Source organism: Erithacus rubecula, assembly GCF_903797595.1.
Source record: "Erithacus rubecula genome assembly, contig: scaffold_105_arrow_ctg1, whole genome shotgun sequence".
NCBI lineage: Eukaryota > Metazoa > Chordata > Aves > Passeriformes > Muscicapidae > Erithacus > Erithacus rubecula.
This window is the reverse complement of record NW_027636354.1, coordinates 228,949-250,680: the sequence shown is the minus strand read 5'-3', so window position 1 is coordinate 250,680 and position 21,732 is coordinate 228,949. Positions and strand designations below refer to the sequence as shown.

Sequence of the window (21,732 nt, the reverse complement as noted above, 5' to 3'; positions counted from 1 at the left end):
TTTCTCCCATTTGCAGGCCCTTATCTAAACAGGGGCCCTTGAACTAAGGCTGCTGTGGCTGTGTTGGGGGTTGGGGTTTGTTCCCTTCCTTTCTCTCTCTCTGGAATTTTCCCTGTTATGATGCTAAGGAAGCTTGTTGTGCTGCACCCCAGCTCATGATGGCTGACGGCCAAAGAGCTGGGGGTGTCTGGGCGGGGTCTGGCCCTCGTGCTCCCCGGTGGGTTGCAGGAAGATGTCCGGGGCTGCTCGCTGCCCCCCATCCCAGCCCAGGAGCCGGTTCTGTGCTGTGGGACACTGCACTGCTGCCTGCCCCGCTCCAGCTGCTGCCTCTGCACATGCAGCCGAGTGCCACCAGCCCTGTGCTGAGCGGGGAGTCCTTCCTCCACCCTTCTCCCACCTGGGACGCTGCTGACATTGTCCCAGCCCTCCACAGCTGCACGGGACCTGCCCTGCCCCCAGCACCAGTACTGGGCACAGGAAAAGGGTCTGTGGCCAAAAAGGACTGGAACTGAGTTACTGTTCTGTTTGTTGTTCATTTTCATAGCTGCTGTTGTTTTTGTGTGTCTGGTTAGATATATGCTGTTGCTCGTACCCCATATCTCTGCCTGAGAGCTCCTGATTGCAAAATTATAATAATTAGGAGGGAGGGGGTTTACATTCCCCATCCTGGAAGGAGCTCCTGCCTTTCTTGGCAAGTATCTGTCCTCCAAACCACAACAGATTTTGGTGCCCAGTGGGGCCTGAGGGCATTGAGAGCAGGGTGAAGAAAGGAATAACAGTTCTTGAGTTACCTAAGGTTTTGTGTTAGGTGGCATCATGTTGTCCAAGTTAATCTGGCTTGGGCTCCATGTGATCAGAGATACATCTCTCCCATTTGCAAGCACTTATTTGAACATTCGTCCCCTCACCAAAATTACTGTAGCTATTATTTGATTTGTTTGGTGGGTTGATCAGGTGAGGCACTGATGGATTTTTAACTTCCTCTGGAACATAGCCCCATGGATCTCGAGTTATCACACTCTAACTGTGTGGTTTTGGAGTTACTTCAATAATGGCACTTACTGTGAGGAAGTGACAGCAGGGGAAATCTTCCCCCAACCCATCACCCAATTTTTTCAGTCCACCCCACCAGTTTTCAAGGAGTTCAGATCCACTTTAAATGCTAATGTTATCATACAGTGACTGGTGTTGCTGATAGGCCTGTTCTATTTAGCACTCAAAGATAAGGGGGGATTGACTGGGATAACAACCCTGATACCTAACCTAGGAAATAGGGATGCTGCCCCAGAGCCAGACCCAGCCCCAGAGACTTGGGATGCTGCCCCAGGCCCTGACCATGCCCCACAGCCCACCACAGAAAGGAACCACCTGGAGTGGATGGGGGTTCTGGTGAAGGAGATGGGCAAGATGCTAAAGGAGCACTTTTCCTCAGCTGGTGACAAACCCTCAACCCTTCCCCCTGCTTTAAAGAGGGAGAGTCTGATGGGGCTGCAGTGCCGTGATCCCCCCACTCTGACCATTCTTCTGGCTAGCTCTGAGTCAGAGATGGAGGGAATTTGGCACAGAGAAAGCAAAAGACCAAGGAAGCTCTTCTTCCTGGAATAATCCAAGCTTTATTCCAGAAGGGGTGCAGGGGAAAAAGAGGGCAAACAAAGGAGTGGTGAGGAATTTCAAATCTTAGGTCAGGGGAGGGGAAACTGAGTTGCAGCCAATGGGGTTGAACTGGTGGGGAGGGGCTAAGGGAGGGCTGAACCAACTTTACAGAATTTAGCGGAGTACAGAACAAAACATTTTTCTCCATCTAAATCAGTGAAATACAAGATCTTTCCTTTTTTTGTTTAACCAAAGGTAAAAGAAATGCATCAAGTTTTCTCTAAAAGGAAAAACAAACATATTAAAAGCATGTTAAAAATCTCTGTGTCTGCTGGAATGTAGCCACATCTTAGGAAGATTTTCTCTCTTCTTTCAGGTGGTGTCTTCTTTTTGAAGCAAAGCTGCTTGCTGCTCTTCCCTTTCTGCCAGAGCTGGATGCTTGGGGACAAAAGGTTTCACCCACTTCTGGGGAATCCACCGAGGGCCCAAGGGAGTGGCTACACATGCATAACCACACCCCAGGTAACGAGCTCACAGGGACCTTGGGTTTCCCAAGTTTCTGGGTCTCTAATCAAGGCTGGTGGACGCTGGGACAATCTGAACTGATTATCACTGTTAAAGTGACATACCACAGGTGGTCTCATGTTTTCAAATGAACAATTCAGAAAATTGATAGTAAACGTGTCTTTGCAGAGCTTCTGCTGTGGAGACATCCACACAGTTGAATTGCTCTGTCTTGGATGGATCTGCTTGGGTGTCTGATGGGCTCCATCACACCTTGGCCTGTGGGGGATGCCAGTTTTATGTTGCACTCCCCACTGCTGGACAAACTCTAGGAACTCCTTGGATGCATATGCTGGGCCATTATCTGTTTTAATTTCCCTAGGGATCCCCAGCACTGAAAAGGTTTGCACTAGGTGTTGTTTGGCATGCACAGCCTTTTCTCCTGTGTGGGCAGAGGAGAACCTCACCTGAATATGTGTCAATGCTTACATGAACATATTTGAGGTGACCAAAACTGGGAATGTGTGTGGTGTCTGTCTGCCACACTTCACAGCTGCCAACCCCCCACCCAGCGCTGGCATGGCCTGGAGCTGGCAGCTGGGACAGTGGCCACAATGGCTCGAGCCTGACTCTGTGTGAGCTGGAACTGATGGATCACACCTGGCACATTCTGCTGCTATTGCTGGTGGCTCAGCTTTGCTGTTGGAAGATGTCAGAGAGCTGTGCTTTCTCAGCTGGGGCAGCCAGGGACTCTGCCTTATGATTCCCTCCTGTGATCTCGCCTGGCAAATCGGAGTGTGACCTCACATGCACCACACAGAATGGATGCTGACAATGTGAAACTAAATAAATTAGTTTTGAAAGCAACCTGAAGAGATGCTCATTCTCAATGTCGTTGAGAACTGCCTGCTCTGCTCTGGACACTCCCCCTGCCACATAGGCTGAGTCAGTTACCAAATGAATTGGCTCTGAGAACTTCTCAAAGGCTCTCACAGCTGCAGCCAGTTCAGCCACCTGGGGCAACCCCTCCACAAACTCAACATCAGGTTCCCAATGCTGAGTCTGGGGATTTCTCCGGGTCACCATCGACTTGTAGGACACCCTGGACTCGTCCCTGAACATTGTGAGAGCTTTGAGTGCCCTCTGGTTCCTTTTCTCACGAGGAATGAGGTGGAATTCCTCATTAAACAATCTGTGAGATGGGGCACGGACTGATATTTGTCCACTGTAGCTGTCCACAGATAATTGGAGGTTGGCATTGCTCTGGAGCAAGTGCTTGAACATTCTTTGCTCAGCATCTCGGGAGAGTTCCTTTCCTCCTAAGAAAGTTTGACCAGGAGGTGAATACAAACCAAGTCACAACCAGCCAGCTCACACACTCTTATCCTTGCCTTCCAGATCAGCTGAGCCATCAGCTCTTGTGGCTTGCACTGTTTGATATTTGATAGAGATATTTGGCTAAATCAGTGGGCCAGCTGAGGTGCATGTACACCAGTGCAGGCAGCTGGGTAACAAACAGGAGGAGCTGGAGGCCGTGGTGCAGCAGCAGAGCTGGGATGGAGTCACCAGCACAGAAACGTGGTGGGATGACTGGCACAGGTGGAGCACTGCACTGGATGGCTACAAACTCTTCAGAAGAGACAGAGAAGAGAGAAGAGGTGGAGGGGTGGCCCTTTGTCTTAGGGAGGTTTTTGGATGTCATAGCTATTGAAACTAACGATGATGAAGTTGAGTCCCGATGGGTGAGGATTAAGGGCAAGGCCAACAAGGCTGACATCCCACTGGGAGTCTGCTACCCCCCATCCCGCCTCTCCCAGTCCCTTCCTTGAACCTTGCGCCCTTCCCGGCTCTCTCAGTTTCGCTTCCTGACCCTTGGACGCCGCCAGACCCCCCAGTCTCTGAGTCCCCCCCAGTTCTCCACCTCCTGCTCGTCCTGCGGGGAGTCCTGGGTGGTCCCCAGGGGGATTCAGGGGAATTCCCGGGGTTTCCTCTGTCCCCTCCCCCTCCTCGCGCTCCCCCGGTCACTTTCGCGTCTCCCAAGCTGCGGCTTCGGAATCGGCCCCGGGACCGGCACCGGGACCCCCTGAACCTCCGTTCCTGGGCACGGGGACCCCCCTGTACTTCCATTTCTGAGCAAACTCCCCTTTCTAGCCACAGAGACCCCCTTAAAGGTTCATTTCGGGACACCGGGACCCCTCTGTACCCCGTTCCCCAGTCCTGAAAACCCCATCACCCCCTTATCTGGAATCTGGAACCCCCTGAATCCCCATTTCTGGGCACTGAGACCCCCCAGAACCTCAATTTTCAGACACCGGGACTCCTTGAACCCCATAACCCGCAAGGAGCACCCCTTGAACCCCATTTCCACCGGGATCCCCCTCTCGGGGACCCAGCCCCCCATTTTCCTTGACCTCGGGACCCCCTGAACCCCGATTACTGCGTATGGGGACTCCCCCCGCACCCCCTAATTCGGCATGGGGACCCCCTGCACCCCCTTCTCGGGCATCCCGCCCTTCCCAGCCCCCAGACCCGCCCTTTTCCTTCCCTTTGCACCCCCAGATCTCCCAAATTTCCGTGTCCCCCCAGTCCTCCAGTCCCAGCGCTTTCTTCAGGGCGGTCCCAGGGGGTCCCAGGTGTTTCTCAGAGAGCTCCAGGGGGGTCGCAGCGGGGATACAGAGGGATCCAGAGGAATTCTCTGATATTCCCCTTTTCCCCTCCCCCACCGCGCTGCCTCGGTCACTTTCGCTTCCGCGTCCCAACCCGAGAGACCGGGATCTACCCAGCTACCCGTGACGTCACTGACATTTTGAGCTTCCATTGGCGGGCAGGAAATAGCGGCGCCAATGGCGGGGCCGGAGGCGGCTCTGGGGGCGGGGCCAGCGCTGGGGGCGGGGCCAGTTCTGGGAGCGGGATCGCAGCGGAGCAGCGCGATGGCTCCAGCGCTGGGGCTGGGGCTGCTCTTGGGGCTCCAGGGGGACCCGGGGGGCGCGACGAAAGGTGAGTGGGACCCCCGAAACCGGGACCCCCCGAACTTCCATTTCCGGGCACTGGGAATCCTCTAAACCTGGATTCTTGGGCACGGAGAAACCCCTGAACCTTCATTTTGGGTCCTGTTACCTCTCCATCGCCTTTGCCAGCAAAAAGACCTCAGTGAACCCCCGTTCCTGGGCACCGGGACCCCCCTGAACAGCAATTCCCGGGCACCGGGACCCCCCTGAAATTCCATTTCCGGGCACTGGGAACCCCCGAAATCTCCATTTTGGGTCGTGTGACCCCCCTCGATCCCCTTCCCCAGCACCGGCCCCCTGTACCCCCTGATCTGGCAGGGAGACCCCCCTGAACCCCCATTTTCTGATCACTAGCACTCCCTGAGCTCCCATTTCCGGGCACTGGGAATCCTCTAAACCTTGATTCCCGGGCACGGAGGAACCCTTGAATCGTCATTTTCGGTCCTGTTACCTCTCCATCGCCTTTCCCAGCAGAAAACCCCCCTGAACTCCCATTTCTGGGCACCGGCACCCCCCTGAACCTCAATTTTCAGACACCGGGATCCCTTGAACCCCATCACCTGCAAAGAGACCCTCCCCGAACCCCATTTCCTGCACACCCAGATCCCCCTTATCCAGCCCCAGTGCCCCCCTGTACCCCATTTCCCGTCCCTTCCCCTTTCGGGGACCCAGCCCCCCATTTTCTTTGACCTCGGGACCCCCTGAGCCCCCATTACTGGGCATGGGTGTTGCCCGATCCGAAGAAAACACAAACAACCGAAGTTGTTTATGCGGTGCTTTATTGAGGCCTCGGGAGCCTGTGGACTAGCGTCCAGAGACAGAGCCCCATTTGTCAGAAAATTCACAGGGTTTTTATATGCTTCTTTACACGATTTCTTCATCTTAACAGATTCTTACCACATTTTTGATACCTGGTACCATAATCTCTCTGACATTTAAGATTCTGCCAAAAGGTGCATTCTTTAGATAAATGGATACACTCCTTAAGATAAGTAATTATTTCACAACTATACTGCTTGCATTACAAAATTCGCTATAAAGTTCATCTGCCAGTTACATGCGGCCTACTAAGCCTTAGCATAACTACTACTAATGTCAACTAATGTCAATTACTAAGGTTTATTATTACTTGAATACAATTTGTTATATCAAATGGCAACATTTCCCCCCTTTTGAGCATTCTTCAGTTTTCTGCAAGGATGCTCAATTCTTCATTATCATCGGGTCTTTCAAATGCTGGATTCCTTTTCAAATGCTGGATTTTCTTGCCTGATAGCAACTTCATACTTCGGAGGAGATAGGTGCATCTCGTTGGTTCTTGTCGAAGCTTTTATCACCCTTCTGGTGTGTCTGGTTTCTCTTTCAATAACTCCTAAAACACACTTATACACTAACCAGATAATTAATATTAAGACTACAATTAACAGAATGTACTGTATTATGGACGAAACTCATTCAGATGTTAAGTAGTGCAAAGTTTGTTAAGATTTTTAAAGTCTGGCATTTTTACTAGACAAGTTCTAAAAGGGCTAGTAGCGGAGACCATACTGTTTTTCTCGATTATTTTATATCAAGTGTTTCAATGCCAAATATGACTTTGGTTATTTCTGAATTTATAGAAGGTAGGTTTTCCCTAAGCTCGGTACGTATTAATCCAACAGTATCTTTTTCACAACAATATCCCAATATTTTACTTTTTCTCCAATCTTTTATGTTTCTCACAGTGTTCTGTATTCTCCACTTACAATGTATTCTATATAAATTGGCCCTGTTTTCTACTAACAACAGGGCTTCCCTCGTGTTGCGGGCTCCCGTTGCTGTTCTCAGTTCTGTTTGCCAGGTTAGGGCACGATTTCTCCAAGAGCAAGCAGTACACAAAGGTTGTGACATACCCCACTGAGATTTTATAACTGTAGAGTGACACTTTCCACAATGTAACAATACTAGCGCTTTACCAGTACACTTTTTCCCTTTGCAGTTCCAGCACTTTCTTATCTGCAAATTTAGATTTTTGTTAATTATAGATTGTTCACAATTATCTAATAGTCCAGTGGCTATTGAAATGTCCGGACGGTCCCAATTAATGTTGATTGGTTTACCAATAACTTGCTGGAGTTCAAAAACTGCGTCTTGTAAAAACAATTTATTTCGTAGCTGGCAAATCTTTGAGTTTCGTTCCCATTCTGGTATCATTTTTGGTAGGAACCCAAGTTGTACCTGAGGGAGTAGAAACGCAAAGGTAACTTTTACTCTAATAAAGAACTTTTGCCAAATGCTAGTGCGAGAATTTTATATTAGACCTAAACACTTGGTTGAATGTCATGCACTGGATTTTCCGGTGGCATATTTTCTAACTATTGGGTTATTTTTCAAACAGGTTGAACACATAGCATTCACCCTTTTTGCCAATGTTAACATCTGGTTAGAAATTGCTTCTCTTTTCAGAAATTTTACCAAATCCTCTGCTCCCCAATGGCATTTATTGTGTTCTGTTTTCAGAATTGCTTTCATGATTCTGGCAGGCACTACAACTTGTCCCATTGCGGTTACATACCATCCCACTTTATTCTTCTGAGCCAGCAGCAGTGATGCCAGTTTTTCGTCGTCTGGGGAGTACTTAGGTTCCTGTAATAAATGTGGAGTTACTGGGCTCACCTTAGTTGGTACTAAAGCCATTTGAGTCCATACTTCTCTGGCTACTTCTCGAGCCGTCCAATTTGCCATCCGGTTTTCTTTGTAGATTTTTATTTTCCTTTTGATGTCCTTTAACATGCATTACAACCACTGATTTAAAATACGCCTTTGGAGTAATACATAGAGCTCCATGAATATGTACACCTCCAAAAGCATATCCAGAATCAGTCCATATGTTTACCCCCCTTTTTTTTTTCTCTCACTTAATTCCAAAGTTCTTGTTAATGCAATAATTTCTGCTCGTTGGGCTGAGGTTCCGGGAGTCAGGGCTTTTGCTTTTTCCACTGTTTTACTGTAGTTACAGCATACCTTGCATACCTGGTTCCATTTTTCACAAAACTGGATCCATCAGTAAACAGTTCCCAATCCGGGTTTTCCATTGGAGTATCCTTTAAATCGATTCTGCTTGCATGTACTTGTTTAATCACTTCCATGCAATCATGCACCAACTTTCCTTCCTCTTGCTTGCTGCGGGGAAATTCTGCTGGGTTAACATGATTAGTCATTTTCAGTTCTACATCATCCTGTTCTCTCAGGATTGCTTGGCATTGTAGCATCCTGCTGGACGAAAGCCAATGACCCCCCTTTTGCTCCAGGACTGCCAGTACCATATGAGGCACAAATACCTCTAATTTTCTTCCAAAGTCAATTTTCTGGCTTCCTGGATGAGGATCACCGTGGCCGTAACTGCCCGCAAGCATGACGGCCATCCAGCACTGACTGAATTTAGTTGTTTTGAAATACCCTACCGGGTGTTTCCAGGATCCAAGTCTCTGGAGTCAGAACTCCGTGTGCTAACTTTTGCCTTTCATTCACATATAACTGAAATTCTTTGTTTAGATCTGGGAGGCCTAAGCCTTCAAAGGCCTTTTTCTTTATCCTTGCATGATTTCGCATCCAAGATAAACCACACTTGATTTTATCAGTTGTACCTTTTTCTTGACACCCGGTAGCTCTGCTGCTAGGAAAAATATCATTTACATACTGGAGAATGACATAAGAGAATGGTGACTCTCTTATCTTAGCAGTCTTCCAATTCTATAATTCCTTTGCCAATTGATTTCTAAATATCGTAGGACTATTTTGAAACCTTGAGGCAGCCGGGACCAGGTGAGCTGTCTTTTTTCCAATGTCAGGACTTTCCCACTTGAATGCAAAATATTTCCTACTTTCGAATGCCAGAGGGATGCAGAAGAAACATCTTTCAAATTAATAACAGAAAACTATTTAAATTTTTCTGACACAGATGTTAACAAAGTATATGGATTGGCAACCACTGGGTGAATGTCTTTGGCAATATTATTAATTGCCCCCAGATCCCGCACCAATTAATTAGTTCAAGATCTAAGAGCAATCAATAACACCACCAAGGAGAACGCCAGGCACGGGCTGCAGGACTGCGATGGGACCGCGGTGCCCCGGGCAGGCACTGTATTTTCGGGCTCTTTGCGCTTTTGAGGCTGCGAATTGGGCACCTTTGTTACCGGCTTTGCCGTGGTGCCTTGGCAGCAGACGGTGACGCGCAGCTTTAAGCACCGCCCGGCACTTTCGGGGCTGGGCACGGAGATGTAGTAGTAGTTCTCTCCGGGCTGGAACTCGAAGCCAAGTGGGAAGGGGGTAAAACGCTGGATCTTTTCGGAGAAGCGGACGGGCCCAAAGGGAGCCCGGGGCTGGTTGCACTTCCAGCGCATGAGGGCGCCAGGGGTTTCGTAGCAGCCACGATAACCTTCCCGGTTTACTATGAAAAGCGTGAAGGTTTCCGCCTGGCCGGCGGGCACTGCCCCCTTGTAGTGCGGGCAGTAAATGTCTAGGTAGTCATTGATGGCCACTTGGATGGAATAGTCGTCTTGCAGGAACTTGGGGTTGCTGCCGTTCCAGTGGATACTGTGGCGAAAACCGTGCACTGGCGGCGCCCAGAGCAGCGGCACCCAGAGCAGGAGCTCGAGCAGCGGCGCGGGGCACATGGCTCAGACTAGCCTGAAAAGTGCACACATACACTAAAGATACTTGTAGTTCCGTGCCTTCGGTAATTCTGAAAAATCTACTTGTCAGTAATTTCCTGGTTTTGGTCCCCTTTGTAGTTTCCTTGTTTGACTGAATACAATTTTGACCAATTTAACGTTTTGGGCATTCTAGTCCTAATTTTTACTAACAATTCCTGATATTCCCTGATAAATTTTCTTCCCTCACCACTGTTTGGATCCCATTTTGGATCATTGTTCGGCACCAAGCCACCCACGGCTCTCCCAACTGAATGCAACCCGATCACTTTCCGAGCACGCTCCCCCTTCCCCTGCCCGCAACACTATTTCTTCTTTTTAGTTGGGAATTCACAGATTGTGGGGTCAGAAAATTCCTTTAAAATTTGGCCCATTTTTCCATTTGCCTTTCCACTTAAGATTCCTCCTGCCGAGCTTGACTCCTAAATCAGGAGTCTTCTCAGCCCCTTTAGAAATTTCAGCTTTCATTCTATATAGACTGTAAATGGTGCAACAAAGACTTACTAAATTAATTACCATAAAAAAATGATTTCCTTAATACTCAGGGAGATCTGAATGTTTTCTCATAAAGATGTAACCGATTTAGAGGAGAGAAATAAAGGCAGAAAATTTTCTTTGCCTGCTTCTCCTCTAATAAATAACACAAACTATGATTTATACATTCCTGAAGCAGATTTCAACATTCTTATAAATCTCCTGTAAGCCATTGCAACTAAACTTAGCCCGATGAGCATTTTCAACAATATTCCTTTTATACAAAAATTACGCATCAAAAACAACACCGGAGCGAGCTTTAACAATCACCCTGACTACCCGCGCTACTTTTCCAGGACAATAAGCCGGAGTTCCCCATGATTCTTACGTTCCTGTCTAGTTCGAGCCGCGAGCGGGGCACCTTGCCAACTCTGGGGAGAAACAGGGGAAGGGGCTGGGGAACGCACAACAACTTTTCCAACATTCCCGGGCACTACCGCCATTCCCGCCACCTCCTCCTTTCGCCCCCTTTTTCCTTCCTTTTCCTCTTCACTGCTCTCCGGCAACGGCGGACACAGAGAGGAATGGGGTGAAACAGAGGGGAGGGGTGAGACAGCCGGAGGGGGTGAGACAGCAGGAGGGAACGAAGCAGCAGGCACATCGGGTGATATTATTAAAGACAAATCTTTCTCTGGTCAAGAGGTTAAGGCTAAGCACTGGACACACTTAGATTTTCCTTTACAACCCCCCCCACATTCAGGTTTTTCTTTTCCAATACCATTATTTTACATTCAGTCTGCCACTCCTTTTTGCGGCGCAGCAAATAAAACAAATCTAAACACTGCATTTCATCCCATTTTTCATTTTTCCTTAAATACTGCATTAATGAGTTCAGGGTATCATAATTCACAGTACCATTTTCTGGCCGTGCCGGCCCCTCTCGCTCATATTTTGGCCATTAATGATTACGATAATCAAACCCTTTACTTTTCTACTTTTTCAACAGACATTCTAACGGTGTATTTCTGGGTATACCCTTAGAGTACTGAACCATAGATTTGAATGCTTTAAATGGCATTTTGAACCGGTTTCACTTACAACTGTACAACAACTCGGCAACCGATCGCAACAACCAATATGCAGCAACGTACAGAACAATAATAACCACAATTAATATTACCAGTTTAACAGAATCAATCATACCACATACTCACACTCACACATCAGAAATAAATAAATACCAGAATAAATACCAGAATATATACCAGACCAATCCAACTTGCCACTTCTCGACGCCGCGAGGGGCAAGTGCCGGACCTGCGCAGCTTTCGCCGCGTCTGACAGCCGGCGCCTAGGCTTTCCAGACCAACCAGACGTCTTAGCCCAACCCTGCGAGGATCGCCGCCTCGTCTTATGAGCAGGCACCCAAAACCAGAACCAGAAAATAAAGCACCTTCGGGCTTACCTTTTGCAGTCGTCCGCCAGGCGCGGGGGTCGGGCACGAACCGATGACTCCCCGAGAATCACTCGGTGCCGGCGTGGAGTGGATCAGAACGCGAACCGCCCCAGTCCTGCCGCGGTCGCCAGAAAACTGTTGCCCGATCCGAAGAAAACACAAACAACCGAAGTTGTTTATGCGGTGCTTTATTGAGGCCTCGGGAGCCTGTGGACTAGCGTCCAGAGACAGAGCCCCATTTGTCAGAAAATTCACAGGGTTTTTATATGCTTCTTTACACGATTTCTTCATCTTAACAGATTCTTACCACATTTTTGATACCTGGTACCATAATCTCTCTGACATTTAAGATTCTGCCAAAAGGTGCATTCTTTAGATAAATGGATACACTCCTTAAGATAAGTAATTATTTCACAACTATACTGCTTGCATTACAAAATTCGCTATAAAGTTCATCTGCCGGTTACATGCGGCCTACTAAGCCTTAGCATAACTACTACTAATGTCAACTAATGTCAATTACTAAGGTTTATTATTACTTTAATACAATTTGTTATATCAAATGGCAACATGGGGACTCCCCCCGCACCCCCTAATTCGGCATGGGGACCCCCTGCACCCCCTTCTCGGGCATCCCGCCCTTCCCAGCCCCCAGACCCGCCCTTTTCCTTCCCTTTGCACCCCCAGATCTCCCAAATTTCCGTGTCTCCCCAGTTCTCCAGTCCCGGCACTTTCTTCAGGGCGGTCCCAGGGGGTCCCAGGTGTTTCTCAGAGGGCTCCAGGGGGGTCGCAGCGGGGATCCAGAGGAATTCTCTGATATTCCCCCTTTTCCCCTCCCCCCCCCCCCCGCGCTCCCTCGGTCTCTTTCGCTTTCGGGTCTCTCGAGCTGCGCCACAGCTGCGAGCGGGGACGGCTGCGATGGCTCCAGCGCTGGGGCTGGGGCTGCTCTTGGGGCTCCTGGGGGGCGCGACGAAAGGTCAGTGGGACCCCCGAAACAGAGACCCCCCTGAACCGCAATTTCCGGGCACCGGGACCCCCCTGAACTTCCATTTCCGGGCACCGGGAACCCCCGAAATCTCCAATCCTGGGCAGGGATATCCCGGAAATCTCCATTTTGGGTCATGTGACCCCCCTCAATCCCCCTCCCCAGCAGCGGCCCCACCAATGTACCACCTTATTTGGCACGGAGACCCCCCTGTACCCCCATTTTCTGTTCACCAGCACCCCTTGAACCCCCATTTTCGGGCAGCAGAACGTCCTTGAGCCCCGAATTCCGGGAAGGAAACTCCTCTTTAGCACACATTCCCCAGTACGGGAACCCCTGAACCCCCATTTTTGGGCACCGGGGCCCCCCTGAACTTCCATTTCTGGGCACTGGGAACCCCCTAACCCACCATTCCCGGGCAGGTGAACCCCCGAAATCTACATTTTGCGTCGTGTGACCCCCCTCGATCCCCTAACCCAGCACCGGCCTCCCTGTACCCCCTTATCTGACACGGAGACCCCCCCTGAACCCCCCTGTTCTTGTCACCAGCACCCCCTGAACCCCCATTTCCGGGCACTGTGAATCCTCTAAACCTTGATTCCCGGGCACGGAGAAACCACTGAATCGTCATTTTCGGTCTTGTTACCTCTCCATCGCCTTTCCCAGCAGAAAACCCCCCTGAACCCCCATTTCTGTGCACCGGGACCCCCCTAAACCCCCTCATCTGGCACTGGGACCCCCCTGAACCCCCATTCCCGGGCACTGCGATACCCCCGAATCTCCATTTCCGGGCCTGGGACCCCCCTGCACCCCCTTTTCGGGCATCCCGCTTTTCCCAGACCCGAGTCCCGCCCTTTTCCTTGACCTATGGACCCCCCGAACCTCCCAACTTTCCGTGTCCCCCCGTTTTCCACTCCCGGCGCTTCCCGAAACGGGGTCCCAGAGGGTCCCAGGGGTCTCAGGGGGGTCTCAGCGGGGATCCAATGGGATCCAGATGAACTCCCTGGAATTCCCCCTTTCCCCCGTCCCCTCCCCCACCGCACTCCCTCGGTCTCTTTCCCGTCTCCCAGGCTGCGCCTCCGGGATCCGTTCGCCTCTCCCAGCCCCAGCCTCCCTATTCCCTCAACACTGGGGACCCCTGGAGCCCCTTTCCTGGGCACAGGGACCCCCTGGATCCCCCATCCCGCCTCTCCCAGTCCCTCCCTTGAACCTTGGACCCTTCCCGGCTCCCCATTCTGCTTCCTGACTCCCAAATCTCTGCATCTCCCGAGATCTCCACCCCCTGCTCGTCCTGCGGGGGGTCCCAGGGGGTCTGGGAGGGTCCCTGGGGTATCGTGGAGGCTCCCAGGGGGGATTCTTGGCTCTGGGACCCCCCTGAATTCCCAGTTCCGCTGGAAAGGAAGGCACCTCCCTGCACTCCCTTATCCAATACCAATCCCACCCCCTGCACCCCCTTTCCCATCCATCCCGCCTTCCCCAGCTCCAGACCCACATTTTCCTTGACTCTGAGACCCCCTGGACCCCCATTCCTGCTTTTCTCAGCCCCCAGGCCCCCTTTCCCTCTTCGTCAAGAACCCCTGAGCCCCCCATTCCAGCCATCCCAGGTCTCCCCACCTTGTGACCCCTCTTTCCTTGTCACTGGGGACCCTTGGACCCCCTTTCCTTGACACTGGGGTCCCCTGGAACCCTCATTCCTTGTATCCTGCTTTCCTTGACACTGTGAGTCCCCTGAGCCTTCATTCCTGGACACTGGGACACCATGCACCCCTTTTCCTGCTCTCCCAGTTCCCCTTTCATTGATCCATGACCCCTCAACCCCCCCAAATCTCTGTGTCCTCCCAGTTCTCCACTCCCTGCATTACCTGGATGTGGCAGTGTCAGAGCCCAGCCCGGGGATCCCCCAGTTCATGGCCGTTGGGTACCTGGATGGGATCCCCTTCACACGCTACGACAGCGAGCGGGGCCGGATGGAGCCGCTGACACAGTGGATGAAGGACGGAGCAGAGCCGGGATAATGGGATGGGCAGACCCAGATCTGCAAGGGGCACCAGCACGTGAAGGCCAGGGGCCTGGAGATACTGCGGGATCGGTACAACCAGAGGGGTGAGTGGGGGAACTGTGGGGCTGGGATGGGATTGTTGGGGCTGGGATGGAATCTGTGGGGTTGAGATGGGATCTGTAGGTCTCCATCAGGCTCTGGGGCTCCATAGAGACTGGGATGAGATCTGTGGGCATGGGATGGGATCTCTGGGGTTGGAATGGGGATCCATGGGTTAGGACGTGGATCCATTAGGCTGGGATGGCACCTGTGGAGTTGGGATCCATGGATTTGGCATGTGGATGCATGGGGCGGGGATCTATGGGGCTGGTGTGGGATATGTTATGGTCCATGGGTTGGGATGGGATCTATAGGGCTGGGATGGGGATCTGTGGGGCTGGGACACAATTCCATGAGTCTCTGTGGGTTCAATCCCCCCAGATCCCGCACGTGGATGCAAATTTGCGGCTGTGACCTCCTGTCCGACGGGAGCATCCGTGGATCTTACCGGGGTGGATACGATGGATAGGATTACATCTCCTTTGACCTGGAATCCAGGAGATTCGTGGCGGCCGACAGCACTGCTGAGGTCACCAGGAGGCTCTGGGAAGATGAGAACGAGGCTGAGAGGTGGACGAATTACCTGGAGCATGAATGCCTGGAGTGGATCCAGAAATACGTCGGATATGGGCAGAAGGAGCTGGACCGCAAAGGTGGGAGCAGAATTCCTGTGGGAATGTGGGATTTGGGAATGGAGGACTTGGGAACAGGGTAATTCCTGTGGGAATTCCATGGGCAGATCATACCCCCATCCCATTCCCATGGAATTCCATGGATGTCTCTCACTGTTATCCCATTCCAGAGCCCCCTGATGTCCATGCGTCTGGAAAAGAGGAACACGGGATGCTGATCTTGTCCTGCCACGCGTACGGATTCTACCCCAAGGCCATCGCGGTCAACTGGATGAAGGGGGATGAAATCCGGGATCAGGAGACGGAGTGGGGCGGGGTCGTTCCCAACAGCGACGGCACCTTCCACACCTGGGCCAGGATCGAGGCGCGGCCGGAGGAGCGGGAGCAGTACCGGTGCCGGGTGGAGCATCCCGGAATGTCGGAGCCCGGGATCTTCGCTTGGGGTGAGGCTGGGAATGTGGAATGTGGGAATTGGGGAGTTGGAATTCCCAGATGGGGATTCCCCTCCTCCTCCTCACCATCCCACAATTCCCAGAGCCGACATCTGGCGGGAATCTCATCGTGGTGGTCGCTGTGTCCATTGTTGCCATCATCATCCTCATTGTCCTCGTTGGATTTGTCGTCTGGAAGCGCCAATCCGGTAACACACGGATGGGGGTCAGGAAGGGGCACAGATCCACCCAGCACCGTTCTGGGAATCCTGTGCCACGGACGCTGATCCCACTGTTTTTCCACAGGGAAGAGGGACATGAATGGATACAACATGGCAGCTGTTGAGTTCCAGTGATGGATCCAGCTCTGCATGCCTTCCATGTGGATCCCAGAATGTATCCTGGGGTTAATCCCAGTGTGTCATCTGTGCTGGAATCTCATAGATGTTCTCTTTCTGCAGGAAATGACGTGAGAACCACAGCTTGACTGCAGGTACGGAGCGGGGTCAGGGTGGGATTCCAGAGGGGGATTGGGACAGGATGGACAGATTGGAATCAGAGAGGGATTCTGGACCAGAGGAGAGGTCCAGAGCAGGATCAGTTGGAATTGTGGAGTGGGATTGGGGCTGGCTTCTGGAGCAGAATCAGTTGGGATGGATGATGGATGGGGGATGAATGATAGATGGATGATGAATGAATGGAAAATGTAGGATGGATGGATGGATGGATGGATGGATGGATAGATAACATATGATGGGTGGGTGATGGATAATCAATGGATGGATGGATGGATGAGTGGACAGGGCAGGATTGGTGTGGGATGGATGAGGCAGGATCAGGTTTGGATTCCAGAGTGGGTTTGGGTGGGATGGATGGAGCAGGAGTGGGCAGGATCCGGTTGGATATGCAGCAGCTCCTGCTCTCCATGGGCTCCAGCCAGACCCATCCTGTGGGATGGGGACAGGGACAGGGTGACACAGTGACCCTCTCTCATCCCAGCAGCAATCACTGCCTGAGTAATCCACAGAGCTTGATCCAGCCCCTTCCTGTTCCCAGGAAACTGAGGCTTTCCAGCAGAGCTCCTCCCCATGTTTTTACCCACCCACAGCTCCTGCTAATGGATCAATTTCTCATTTTGGCTTCTTTAAAGGCAAGCACCACAAACATTCCCAATGCTTTAGTTCTGGTGTGAAATTATCCTGCTTTGGGCAATAAATCCTGCTTGGGGCAAAAAATCCAGGTTCCCTCCTCCAGTGTCTGTCAGTTCTTCTCTGAGAGCCAGGAATGAAAATAGGGACACCAGGAACAGGTTGAGGACACCAGGAACAAGATGGGGACACCAGGACTACAATGGGGACGCCAGGATTGGGATGGGAACACCAGGACTGACATGGGGACTTGCCAGCCATACTTGACTCCATCCCCCAGGATTCATTTCCCACTCTGTGTCCCATGTCCGAGGTGTCCCCAGGAGGGTTTGGCTGTGTCAGGCTCCTGGAGGGGCAGTGGGATGGGGGGAGGGATCAGGCCAGGCCTCATTGTCCCCATCTGTCCTTGAGTGCCCCAAAATCGGGGTTTGGGATCTCAGAGAGGTTCCTGCTCATGACCATGGCCATGAGATGAGAGTGGCCATGAGTGACACAACCCTGAGATGACCATGGGATGACCATGACACAACCACAGACCCATGAGATGGTTTGGACCAAGAGATGACCATGGGTTGGCCATGGCACAGCCGTGGGCTTGAGGTGGCCCTGATGTGGTCATCTGATTGTCCTGATCATCTTATGGTCATCTCATTGTCATTTCCTGATCACCATCATCTATTGAGTCCCCTGGGGTTTACACCATCTCCCCCTGAGAGAATGGATTGTTGCTGGCAATCAGGACAGGAGCTGATGATCATGTGGGCCTGATCTTTAGTTAGATTAAAAGATCTTATGAGGGATGGGGCATTTGGTGAAAGAAAGAGTGACTTAAATGGGCTTGTTCACAAAAATTTGGAAGGGTGGTTTGAATGGGCGTGGTGAGGTGATCAGCATGGGCATTACCTTCAGCCCTGAATTCACTTCCAGGTAGGTTGGTACATGAACCAACATGTGTGACAAAATAAGGTTGTTTTCTTAAAAAAGAAAATTAAACTTTTGTGCAAATTGTATAGGTTTTCATTAGTGATAAATTTGAGGAGGGAACCTTCTGCTCATTCCACAATGCCTGCATAATAAAAGGAATCTGTAACTAAATTAAAAGGAATTAAAAACTTTGAGAAAACACGGACAACCACTGCAAGTTCTACAATCTGTGTTGATCCTTCTACAAGTTCAATGTCTGATTCCAAATTATCACTGTTAGGGTCTTTCCAGGTGATAACTGATTTATGCAATTTGCTGGAGCCATCTGTAAAAAAAGAGCATTAAGAGGGGTGTGGCTTTCTAGGGGTTTTTGGGTAAAATTCAAAGGAAGGTGTATTAATTTATGCTTTGGAAAATGAACTGAGATTTGTCCTGTAAAAGCTGCTAAAGCAATTTGAAAAACCTCAGGTTGCTGAATTAAGAATTCTAAATACAGGGAAGTAATGAATATAAACATAACAGAGAAATAATTTCTGCCAAGGGTTAAAACTTGGGATTGGGATTTCATGATCAGCTGAGAAAGGATTTCAGGACAAGTAGTGATTGTTTTGGGCATCTGATAAGATAGGAAGATCCATTCTAAAATTAACAAAAGGACAGACAAGTCCTTTTTCCATTGAAAAATTGAACCATAAAAATGTGGCCGTTCTCCCAAAATAGCAAATCAAAAATGTGACTCTGGGTGGTGTCAGTGGGCTTGGTGAGTGTGAAGTGCTGTAGCCACTTTATCCAACCCGGTTCTGGCATCTGGTGTGAAGTCTCTGGGAGAGTTTAGGTCCATATTTCCTTTTAATAAATCAAATAAAGGAGCCAAATCCTGGTTTGTGATTCCAGGGAGGGTCCTAACCCCATTAATTGAGTTTCTGCAGAGGGTGTAAGGTGGTGAGTTCCTCCTGCAGGTGGCTGATCTGTGGTGTGACAGTGAGCCTGTACCCTGGGTACCTGCAAGGGGAGGATCACTGCACTTCATCTTTGGCTACTTGTAGACCAGACTTATGGATCTCCTCCAAAATGTCGGTGGTGACAAGTTCCAGAGTGGTCTCCTTTTCTGAGGCAATCAGGATGTCATCCATTGTGGATGATTCAGATACCCCTTCAGGGCCTCCTTGGAAACTCACCCCTTAGGTAAGAAATCCTTCCTTAGAGAAATGTTCACCCCCTGTAGACTCCCGTGTTATCTTTTAGTGTTCTAACTGGTCTTTTTTCCTTCTAAGTAATTGGTCACTCTCACCTAAAACTTTAAAGTAGTTGGATAGTTTTTCAATCTCTAATTTTATTGGTCCACTTCTGAAGCCACCCCAACCCTATAAAACCCCTTTGATATTCTACCTATTTGGATTTGCTGCTGGGTCCCTCCATAGAAATAAAGTTGCCTGCAGAATTCCTGTGCAGCACTCCCAAATCTCTTTCTTTCTGGCTAAGGAAGTGCTGCAATCAAAATGAAATCACAGAAGAGCTGATAGCCTAAGCCTAGGCCTTGCTTGCATTTAATCACTTTGTAGCTGATGTCTGCCTTAGGCAGCCAGGAAAATCTGTTTTATTTGGAACATTTTATCCAGGCTTGCTGTAGCTGCTGAGGTCCATCCATGTAGTGCAGTATCATTACCTGGGGGAAATTTCTCTTGGGTGAAAGGATCCTTGCCATGTACCATTGGCACATTGTTGGGGAGTTCCACATCCCTTGTGGCAGGACGGTCCTATGGTGCCTTTTCAGCAGTGACTGTTGGTGGATGGAAGGAATGGAAAAGGAGAATCTTGACACAAACTCTGGATATAAAGGGATCCTGAAAAAGCAATCCTTCAGATCAATAATCATTAACAACCAGTCCCTGGGGATCACGTTAAGAGAGGGGCAATCCTGTCTGCAACAGTCCATCTCCTCAATGATTCCATTTACTCTTCTCAAGTCTTGAAGCAGCGTCCACTTCTCACTATGTGGCTTTCTGATAAAGAAAATGGGGATTTTCCAGGGACTATTTGTAGGGACAATATGCCCCTTTTTCCAGTTGTTCACAAGCCAGAGACTTGAGTGTGGACAGCTTTTTGATGGGAAGGGGCCAATGATCAATCCCAGATGGGTTTGCCTGAGGTCCAGGTGAGTTTTACAGCACCATGCTCATCAGCGGTCCTTGCAAAAAATTTGTTTTGAGTCTCAGTCCCCAGTGGTACAGGAGATCCCTACCTCAAACACGCACTTTGTCTTTAATAATAAATGGCTTGGTGGTGGCCACACGGCCCCACAGTCTTTTAAAAGAAACAGGATGTAAACTCCTCATTGTGTTGCTGTGCCCCCCAATTCCCACAAGTGTGTTGAGTGAAGAAACAAGAGTCCACTCTGGTGAGTTGTGTGAGATAATGGTCATGTCTACTCCCATGTCAAAAAGACCCATACAGATGAGGGTTTTCCCCATGTAAATGACATCACAGGTGATTTTGATTTTTCCCAGGCCAATCTGCTGGGCCCATGCAATGTGGTCAGTGTCATCATTAACCATAGGCAACAAGAGAGCCTGAGTGAAAGGTATTTCCTTGGAAATAAACAAGGAGGATTAGGGCACCTAGCTAACACTCTGATTTCTTGATTAGAGGTAACTGTTAAAACAGTGGGCAACACATAAAAACCTTCAATGTTACATTGCTCAAGTCCAATAATGAGAAAACTTCTTGTCTGCAGTTCTGGTTTTAGCTGGCCTGTAGAGATAATGAGATGGATAAAATCAGTTATCATTACTGACCACACAGGTGACAGCTCCAGTCGAGCTGCACGGTACTGAGACAGGCAGGTCCCTGAGGAGGTGTTGCAAAAAGAGGTTTGGTGGGTTCCAATGTCTGTTTTGCCAGTGTTCAGCCATGGGGGTTCTTGTGTCCCCACGTGCCACTGTCCTGTGCTCTGCTTGGAGTTTCCTCATGGCTGCAGCAATGTACCTGGACTTGATGACAAGAGTTTGTATCTGGCCTGGTTTATTCCAGTCACCAAGTTTTTCAGAGTTCTCTTCTTGGGTTTGCAATAGTTCCTTCCCAGTGTTCATTTTGGCCACAATTAAAGCATTGACCTGGCTTTTGGTTCTGCTGTCTTTGAGGACGCTTTTGAGATTTAATCAAGGCATTGGCTAATACTTTTCCTTGGAGGGAGGCAACATGCTCTGGAGTATCCAGCTCATTACAAGCCCCCACCATCTGGGGGATGGTGGGCTCAGGGTCAGGGGGCAAAGTCTTTAAGCCCTACTTACATTTGGGGTTAGCATTGACCACTGCTAGCTGTTTCAGCTTCCCAAACCTGGTCCTCAGCCACTTGTTTATCAAGAGTGAGTTTAACCCTATCCAGAAAAGTCATATAAGGCTCTGTAGGGTCTTGCCTTATAACAGCAAAGTTCAATTGCAGCTTACTGGCCTCAGGTACTTGTAAAAAGGTCTTTTTAGCCACTTCCATCATGTCATTTAACACTGGTCTTTGCAAATCTCAGGCCTGCTGGTCTGGGTCAGTTCCCTCCCCTGCCAATTGGGCAAGTGTAATGCCAGCCCATGCTCCAGAAAGCAATTTATTTAACTGTCTCTTCCACCCCAACTCCCATAGCAAAATCTTGGTAGGGGGTAGCAGCAATGCCATTAAGTATTTTATGTCATGGGGAGTAAAGATGTGCACGGCAAAAGTTGCTGAAACCAGCTTGTAAAACGTGGAGAGCTCCGGGCATGATCTCTGCCTGCGTTTCATAGTTCCTTTATTT

The 21,732-nt window shown here is 49.9% G+C and overlaps 3 protein-coding genes, 1 long non-coding RNA gene and 1 pseudogene across 5 annotated transcripts in view; 2 read left to right on the top strand and 3 right to left on the bottom strand.

The window, feature by feature from the left end:
• LOC306815182 overlaps positions 1-21,732 on the bottom strand; it is a 152,501-nt gene that overhangs the window by 14,746 nt on the left and 116,023 nt on the right. The window lies entirely within an intron of this gene.
• Positions 1-21,732, bottom strand: part of LOC306815179 (class I histocompatibility antigen, F10 alpha chain-like) — a 181,250-nt gene that overhangs the window by 83,649 nt on the left and 75,869 nt on the right.
• On the top strand, positions 4,941-14,809 carry LOC306815196 (class I histocompatibility antigen, F10 alpha chain-like; the record flags this gene model as incomplete). Its single annotated transcript, XM_079331814.1, has 2 exons — positions 4,941-5,094; positions 14,557-14,809. 2 exons carry the CDS (start codon positions 4,941-4,943, stop codon positions 14,727-14,729), a joined length of 327 nt encoding a protein of 108 aa, XP_079187940.1. The 3' UTR covers positions 14,730-14,809.
• Positions 9,137-9,763, bottom strand: LOC306815197 (ephrin-A4 pseudogene; annotated as a pseudogene). The gene has a single exon. The product of its transcript is annotated as an ephrin-A4 pseudogene (transcript).
• LOC306815195 (class I histocompatibility antigen, F10 alpha chain-like) lies at positions 15,207-16,231 on the top strand (the record flags this gene model as incomplete). The annotated part of the gene is given in 5 exon segments (XM_079331813.1): positions 15,207-15,278; positions 15,282-15,465; positions 15,615-15,887; positions 15,980-16,084; positions 16,182-16,231. Coding segments are annotated over 5 exon segments (684 nt in total).